The sequence below is a fragment of the Dendrobium catenatum genome, unplaced genomic scaffold (genome assembly GCF_001605985.2).
Source record: "Dendrobium catenatum unplaced genomic scaffold, ASM160598v2 fragScaff_scaffold_1483, whole genome shotgun sequence".
In the NCBI taxonomy this organism is placed as follows: Eukaryota; Viridiplantae; Streptophyta; class Magnoliopsida; order Asparagales; family Orchidaceae; genus Dendrobium; species Dendrobium catenatum.
This window is the reverse complement of record NW_021319945.1, coordinates 343,714-352,988: the sequence shown is the minus strand read 5'-3', so window position 1 is coordinate 352,988 and position 9,275 is coordinate 343,714. Positions and strand designations below refer to the sequence as shown.

The 9,275-nt window shown below is 37.5% G+C and overlaps 1 protein-coding gene across 2 annotated transcripts; it reads left to right on the top strand.

Annotated features, from left to right (window-relative positions):
- The first annotated feature begins 5,682 nt into the window (after positions 1-5,682).
- On the top strand, positions 5,683-7,798 carry LOC110115401 (polyamine oxidase 1). 2 transcript variants are annotated; one of them, XM_020848616.2, is made up of 2 exons: positions 5,683-7,430; positions 7,591-7,798. In XM_020848616.2, the coding sequence occupies exon 1, from the start codon at positions 5,892-5,894 to the stop codon at positions 7,356-7,358; it is 1,467 nt and encodes a 488-aa protein (XP_020704275.2). In that variant the 5' UTR covers positions 5,683-5,891; the 3' UTR covers positions 7,359-7,430; positions 7,591-7,798. The 2 variants fall into 2 exon arrangements, with proteins under 2 accessions (XP_020704275.2, XP_020704274.2); XM_020848615.2 differs by having other exon boundaries at positions 5,683-7,436; positions 7,597-7,798.
- Positions 7,799-9,275: the final 1,477 nt, after the last annotated feature.

Below are 9,275 nucleotides of genomic sequence, written 5' to 3'. Positions count from 1 at the left end.
TTTAAGAGGCGGAAAACGAACATCCGAAGCATTACCGGATAAAACATCCACAAAAGAACGAGACTTCTTGGATCCATCTAAAAAACCTGGATCTAAGAGGCGAATCGAGGCCTTGTCGGCCATCCAGCAGGAAAGAAAAAAATCGCTAAGAAAAACAGAGGAAGGCAGAAAACTTCCCTGCGAATCAAAAAGTACCCTCAGCATGAAAATTGCCCGGAGAGAAAGGGGCAGGAGGCCCCCCGCCGGAGAGGCGCAGCGGAGACGAGCACAAAAAACCCTAAGCTTCTGTCACTAACAAAAAACCCTAAGCTTCTGTCACTAAACTTTTTGTTTCAGCCATACTCTTATTAACAAGTTTAACACGCATCCCTTTCATATATTCTTAACAACTTATATATGTCCTATATTCTTAACAACGCTGATGCATCACATATTATTATTGTATCATATACATGTTCCGATATTCCTACCGATGCATCATTCAGCCCCGAAATGTGACAACCTATATCTTGAGCTCGATGCATAAACACCAATTATGAATATTATAGTCCGTTAATAATTAAATATTTATTAGAATATGTGTATAATATTTATAGTAGAAATTTGTAATAGAGAAAGATTTGTCGATCTTTCTATCATAATAGCTTTTTGTACAGTAACATACATGTGACACATTAAGCTTTTATTTATGTTGTCCACACTTATTTATATAAAGTTTCTCAGCCCAACCACTTCGTTTAGTCTATAAGTTAGAGTGCAGGAATTGTGGCTTTTAGAAGGCCACTTGCAACATAAATTAATAATTATGGGGGCCATTTTGTAGCAGTTTTCTTCAACAGCACACTGTAGGCATTAAATTATATCAAATATTTGCTGGTGGTGATATTTTTTTGTATTTACTAATGTACTTATAAGTATGGTTGTTAGCATATTTTAAGATATTACAGCTCATTTAATGTTGGAAATTGATAATAATATATTGTTGGTGACAGATCCCATAAATTTTATTTGCATTTAAGAGTTTCTATGAGAGTGAATTTAAGAAGATTAATTTCATCATTTAGGCTTCGTTTGGGATGGCTATCTTCCTGCTTCTTAAAACGACTTTCTAGTATAAAAATTTTAAATTTTGTACTAAAAAGCTGCTTTAAAAAGCAGAAAGCTAGAAAGCCGTCCCAAACGAAGCCTTAGAGTTCTAATAAATATCTATTGTTGAATTATGATGAAGTTTCAAGAATTATTTATTAGGTTACTTTAATTAACTAAGTGATTAATGATAATCGGTGTTTTATTTTAAATATAAGTGAAGAGAGATATTAAGCATGTATAACTAGGGGAGTCCATAAATAGATTGATTTCGATCTGACTCAAAAAATTAATATTAGGGATGACCAGATTAGTTATTATTTGAGACAGATTTAGGTATGAAATCTTATACCGATTAATTTTAAGATTGAGTTGGGGTTGATTTGAAAACTCAAAATTTATTAGAAATTGACTTGATTATGATTCAGGGTTAGATTAAACTGGTTGGGTTCGAGTTAAATATATCATTTTCGGGTTAAACGGGTCGTATTTGGATTACATGAGTTGTAATGATCTATTATACAATCTATATAATAAATGCATTACACAATTTGGGTTTGAGTTAGCGAGTTCGGATTGAGTTGAGATCAAGTCAAACATTTTGATTCATATGAGAAATGAATTAGATTCAAGTCAAACATATTCAGGTCAGACTCGAACCCAAATCACCAACTCGATTTGACACCTCTATGCACGAGAGTATTTTCATATTTTCAATAATAATTTATTATGTAAGAATTTCAAAATATGAGCCATTTTTTCCTAATACTCTAATGCTTATTTTATGAGATATTCTACTATATAAATACTAAACCTATTGTGAAGTAAAAAGTAATGGATTTGTGAAATTTTAAGCTTTCAATGTAATATATTTTGGATATCTTTTGTGAAGATTAATGAAACCATTTATCAATGAATTCTTTCAGTGAGAAGCTTATTTTTGATAACATGCTTTCTATTCCAACCTCGATCTTACGGATTTTTTTTGTAAGATGTTTTCAAGTATATATCTTTTAATTATTTGTAAAGCAGAGGTTTTATTATAATTTTAAATAATTTCCTTTTTCTTTAGATAATTTTCTTGAATCACCTCTAATGTTAAAAGATAACTTTATAGGGTAGAGTGTCCCGTGAAAATTGATGAATGCGCTTACTAGATCAATCAGGGGTACTCTTATCCTGCAATGGAGTAAAATTTTCTCCTCCTATTGGAGGAGGGCAAATTATTACATCCAGTGTCCGGATTCGTCCGGACATCAATTCAGACGCACCACGTCACCAAAATATATCGGGCCCAGTGTATTTGGGTGACATGGCGCATCTGGATTGGATGTCCAGATGTCCGGTGATCGGACGTAATAATTCACCATGAGGGCAAATTATTACATCCCATATTGTTGGAAACTAAGGCTTCGTTTGGGACGGTTTTCTTACTGCTTCGGTAAATCAACTTTCTAATACAAAATTTTTAATTTTTGTTCTAAAAAGTTGCTTTAAAAAGCAACCTATTAATTTCCAAAATGAATAATATGTTTTTTCAATATATTATAATGTCTTTGAGTTTTTATGTCATTAAAGATGACATTTAATATTCTCTTAAGATAATTTTTAATGCATGAGTGTTTCCCAAGTGAACTTGAATTTTGGAGAGCAAACCAAAAAATTAGTTCCCATGATTCTCTAAAAAGTGCATTTTATGAGAGAATTTTTAGGTGATTGAAATGTCTAAACTTTAATGATTTTTTTTCAAAGTTTTATACCATTGAAATGTATTTAGAAAATTATATTAACATAGATGTTAAAGCCTACAATGATAAATGTGACACATTGATCTATGTGTTATGCACTTGGATCAGAAGATGCAGTATTCATAAAAAAATTGGCTTTATAATTTCATAGGCTCTTGAAAAATATTTATAATGAATATTCATTTTTAGATCACTTTACTTGAATGATGTGGCTTTAAGGCTCACTATCTGACTTTTATTAAACTGCGGTTAGAAGTCTGACACACAAATTTCTCTAATATTAGACCAGTAAGACCTATATAATGGACCTCCGCTCACTAAAGGTTTGTAAGTACCGGTTATTGGTCATCTCCTTTAGAATTATATGATTAATTTAATGCTTGAAAGTGAGCCAACCTATTTAACTTATTGCTATATATTTTGAGGCAACCTATGGATACAATAATTAGCCCTCTACCAAAAGATGTGGCTTTAAGGTTTGTAAGTCACATTAATTGACCTCTAAATAATGATCCATTTAATCAATCCCTTTATAGTTTTTAAATGAGGTAAACTTTGTGCTCTACTTTAAAGACACGTGCCCTTCGACGTCAATTTGATCTTCAAGAGATGTTTGATAGGAGGCAACCTATTTAAATGACATGGCTTTCAAACTTTGTATCATTTGTAAACTAGGTCCATTATGTTAACCCAAGAAGATAATACTTTGAGAACTTGATCAAATTGACCATCCATCTTTAATGATCCCCTGCAACCATAAAATAAATTTCCAACTTCTATTTCATATCACATCGATATTCTCAGTAGAGAGTATTCGAAGACATCCAATTCAAAATGTAATTATCTGAGGGTTTGTGCAAATCAAAAGTATTGATGCCATATAATTCAAATAAACTTAATTATGATTTATTATCTAACAAAGGAGAATTTTTTAGACATAACCTAAAACTCTATCACTCAATATTCTTTTCTCCATGCTCAAATAATTCACAAAGAAAATGAATCACTAAGACCGCATGAGTGTCTTTAAAAGTCCTCTATTAGCAACCTAATTTCAACCCATGATCTAATCTTATTGAGTAAGAGAAACATTTTACCACAAATGATTTATATTCAATGTAAACACTGTTCTTTTTAGAAAAATTATTAGGTGCAGAGTGTGCACCGTCTGCACAAGCACTGGGTACCCAGCGGCACCGAGTGCCGGTACCTAGCTGGGTATAGTGCTTGTGCGGACGGTTCTGCTCGTCCGCACTCTGCACCTAATAATATCTCATTCTTCTAAGATTGATTATTAGATTGAAGCAAATTTGTTTGAATTACTTAATAGTAGTTCAAGCAAGTGGGCAAATAAAGTTATTTTTTTTTAATTCTACACAAGTAATGAAATAATATATTAATAAATACCCAATGATCGCATTAATAAAAGTTCCCCAAATCGAATCTATATTGTCATTATAACCACATATATTCAACACCAACTTTTGACTTAGCCACCGAAGCCCAAAGCTACAGATCGTGACCGTTGTTTGCTAGCTTACACACTTACCCTTTATTAGCAGACTTTATTGATTTGGATTTTTAAAAAAAATAATAATTTAGAAAAGATAAAGAATATTGATGATATCATTCTGCAATAGCACAGAAACATTTACATTTGAGGAAAAAATTGCATTGAGATATTTTGGCATGATTTGCAATTACACTAATCTTTTTTTTTTTTTTTTTGAGGGCTTAGCCCATTCTATTAAAAGACCAACATGATTATAATGAAATAAACCAAAAAAGCATTGCCTGAACAAAAAGAAGGCAAGCAGCAATAACAAAAATTATAACCAACTATAAACCCCAAAAAGAAGAACCAAAAAAGCAGGCAGAAGACCTGCCTGGCCTGGACTCATAATTAAATTATCCAATCATGAAGGCGATCAGTCTCCTTTGGTTGCCTGTAGACCATCCAAAAGGAGTGGCAGGATTTATCATCGTCCACGACCCAAAAATAAGCCTGCCCAAAAAACTCAGATCCGACATAACAGCCGCAGAAGAAGGATTTGGGCAGCAACAGAGGATGCCACCAGCAAATCCAAATGGAAATTATGGCCTGCCAAATATTTCCATCACCGTCCAGCTCCAACCCAACACCAAAAAGAGTGGAGTGCCAACTATCACCCAGCACATCAGCATAAACCAAAAAAATCTTTCAGAAAAAACAAACGGCAATAATTACACTAATCTTAATGTAGATCTAAAGTTGTTAACTATTTTGATTTTTACTTTATTTTATATTTAGGTTTCATTTGAGACGGGTTTTAAAGCATTTTTTAACTAAAAAATTTTCTTAAACTAGAAACTTTGGTACTAAAAATATGTTTTAGAAATCAATAAATAAAAAAACGATCTCGAACAAAATCTTAATGAGATCTTATTATAACTTCTTCAAACCCTAATATTTCTCTTGAAAAATATCGTCAACAACGGCAACAATAAAATTTTATCTGCTATGTGGGATTGGTTACATACAGAGGCAAATTTATAAAAAAATAAAAATATACATAAGACAAAATTCAAAACAAATTCCAAACTTTACATTCTATTTTACATTATCTAATAATGTTACATTACTCTTAAAGAATAAACTGTTTGTTGCATCACCCAATAACCGGAACTATTATTACATCCAGTGAACGTACGCTCCTCTACGTTCGGTTTGGGCAAAAAAAGCGCTTGTACCGAGTACCGAGTACCGAGGTACAAGCGCGTTTTTGCCTAAAACCGAACGTAGAGAAGCGTACGTTCACTGGATGTAATAAAAGTTCCAATAACCGAGCAACTAAAGAAGAAATTTAGAAAGTATCTATAATAAAAATCCTCTTAATAAATATCAAATTATCTTAAATTATTATTTCAACTTTATTACAGCCAAGCGCAAAAATCCGACTGCTGTCTTCTTCTTAAGCAGGCTCGGCCTCATTCTCCAGGTCTCAGCCCACTTCCCTTCAAGCTTGGCGACTGAGAGAGAGAAAGAGATCAAGCTTGGCGACTGAGAGAGAGACAGAGATGGGAGAGGTAGATAGAAGGAAGCCGAAAGTGGTGATAGTCGGAGCCGGAATGGCTGGCCTCGCCGCTGCGAGGCGGCTACATGTTTGCACCGGCGATCTCCTCGACGTAGTTGTTGTGGAGGCCGGCGACCGTATCGGCGGCCGTATCTTCACCTCTGAGTTCGCCAGCGCTCGAGTCGAGATGGGTGCCACGTGGATTCACGGCATTGAAGGAAGCCCAATCTACGACGTCGCCAGGAAGGCTGGTGCTCTAATTCCGAACCAACGCGGGGACGACGGCGAAACCCAGTTCCCATGGGAACGCATGGATGGCTTTCCTTCTGATGCTCTCACCCTAGCCGAGGGCGGCCAAGCTTTGGATCCCGCCCTTCTCCGCCGCATCTCGGCCCTCTTCTCCCACCTTAAATCTCTGATCGTCTCCGGCGAGATTTCGGACGATAAGGAAATCATTAGCGTCGGCGCGTTCCTCCGTAGCGGATTCGAATCATACCGAGCCGCGAACGGCGGCGATTGGATGGAGGAGGCGGCGTTTGCGATGCACGAGTGCGGGGAGAGGGAGTACACGGCGGTGGACGATCTGTACACGCTCGATCTCGCGGCTGAAGAGGAGTACATGGAGTTTCCTGGCGAGCATATCACGTTGCCCGGCGGTTACTCCCGAGTCCCCGAGTTCATCGCTGCCGCGCTCCCTCCCGGCACGATCCGTCTTGGCCGTAGCGTCTCCCGCGTCGAATGGCGGCTCTCCGGCGACCATGGGGTGAAACTCCACTTCGATGACGGCGAAGTTGAGCTCGCCGATCACGCGATCGTTACCGTCTCTCTCGGCGTCCTCAAGGCGGGGATAAATGGCGCCGGCGGGCTTGTGTTCTCGCCATTCCTTCCGGAGGCAAAGCGAGGCGCCATCGAGCGGCTAGGGTTTGGCCTAGTAGACAAGCTTTTCATGGAGATCGAAGGAGGAATAGGTAAGGTGAAATCCCCGTTTCCCTTTCTCCGGATGGCGTTCGATCCGGGGAGGCACGTGGCCGAAATCCCCTGGTGGATGAGGAGGACGGATTCCATCTGCCCCATCTATGGCGGATCGCACGTGCTCCTCGCATGGTTCGTCGGCCGGGAAGCGGCTGAGATCGAGAAATTAAACGACGAAGACATCATCCACGGCGTTCACGCCACACTCGCCGGATTCAAATTGCCCGCCGGCGATTTCGGGAGGATCTCGAAGGTGAGGCGAAGCAGCTGGGGGAGGAACCCACGGTTCTTGGGGTCCTACAGCTACGTGGCCGTCGGATCGAGCGGGGACGATCAGGATGCGCTCGCGGATCCGGTGGATGCCTCGCTCCAGATACTGTTCGCTGGGGAGGCCACGCACAGAACACGGTACGCGACCACTCACGGCGCATATCTCAGCGGAGTCAGGGAGGCCGACCGCTTGGTTCGACACTACGGTTTCCAAGGCTACGGATCGTAGTTTGAGGCTGACCGAGCTGGCCAGGCCAGCTCAATGATTAATCAATTAGTATACTTAATGAAGGGAGGGTTAAATATGAGGGCAAATTATTACGTCGGATCACCGGATGTCTTGACATCCAATTTAGATACGTCACATCACTCAAATACACTAAAATCCGATGTATTTTGATGACATGATACATCTGAATTGATGTCCGGACGAATCCGAACACCTGACGTAATAATTTGCCAATATGCAGAGGCTGGGGTGTGAGGGTATAGTAGATACAAGCGTACACTTTGGTGGCATTTTGTAATTTAGCGGGGACTGGAGGGATAAAAAAGGACCAGAAGGTGGTCCAAGCTATGGGCTGGCCTTGTCCCAAAAAAAGGTTTTTTTTTTTTTGTTTTGTTTTTTGCTGGTCTTTATATTTATGTTTGTCATTTTGGATTCTTTAACGATGGAGACTGCGATATTTTATTTTTTGGGTAAAAGGCTGCGATTTCTTGCTTTGCATAGCTGATGTTGATTTTTGACATTGAAGCGCGCAGTATCTCCGATGACCCATTTTTAGTATGTTGAACGCTAACAGTAAAATTAGTGCGGTTGGAGTATTTTGAATCCTACTAGAAGAAGCGGTGACCCCAACTATGGGGTTAAGTGTGGAATGCAACAATTATTTAATTTTTATTTTTTTTTAGTGAATGATAGTTAATGGGAAGTGATTTATTTTATAAATAGAAAATTTTAGTTTTAAATATATGAATCCTACAATTTGAAGCATTATATATGAAAATTTCACTTTAAAAAAACTTAACATTTGATATGAAATCCGGCCGTGTAACGAGAGTGTTATGTCATGGCTTTATTTCAATATTTGAGTATTGATTGCAAATATTTGTCTGCCCCCTAACATGGAAATGGTTAGATTATAAGAGTATGGAGAGATGACATAAAATGTTGAAGAGCCGGTATCAGGTAAAAGGTATTCATACAACTGTGGCGAAGTGATAACGATCTCATAATGTTGGCAATTCGATGACGAGAATCTGACAATAACGATTGAGCGATGAAGGTCCAATAGTTGGGGTCGGGCAATGGTTCAACAATGATCATGGAATAATGAAGGTCCAACGATGGTGGTTGGAACTCCGAAGGTCCAACGGTTACAATTAGTAGTGATTTAATGATGACAGTCTCATGATAGTAGTTAGATGATGGTCCAATACAGGTGGTCGAAGGTCTGATGGTGGAAAATGTCCGACAATTGTAGTTGTGTGCAGAAGGTCTGATATTGGTAGTCCTACAGTGGTTTGAAAGCAAAAGTCTGGCAATGAAAGTTCAATGACGGTAGTCGTGATGAAGATCTGATGATGGAAATTGGGCTATGAAAGTCTAATAATGATAGTCAGGCTGAGGTCATTTATAACTTTTGGAGAGTAGCATGCCTTATAAATACGTGAAAATATTCAAAATGCTCCATTGGATGGCTCATGTCGATTTCCTTGATCATAAATCATTCATTTAGCATTTAAGTACCTTAATGTTATTAGAATTAAGTGATCTTGGACTCATTAGATTTATGTTGTTGGGACAATTGATTTGACTATGGGCACATCAAATTTGGATATTATTTAGTCTCCAAATTAATATTTCAAAGTTTTTAACTTGTAATAGTCAAAGATTTAATTCTAATCATGAAACGACTACAATGCTCATACATATATTTCTTTTTGAAACTATTTACATAAATATAAGTTTGAATGATAAGATGCTTTGAAATGCTTATTAAAATATAGTTTTAAGTTATTTTGATATTTAAACAATGTTATGACTATTTACCTTAGAAATAGAGACAAAATTCTTAAATTTCTATAAGACATGTTTTGACCTACAAAGTCAAATAATGTTTAAGTAGTTATTATAAAGTTAATT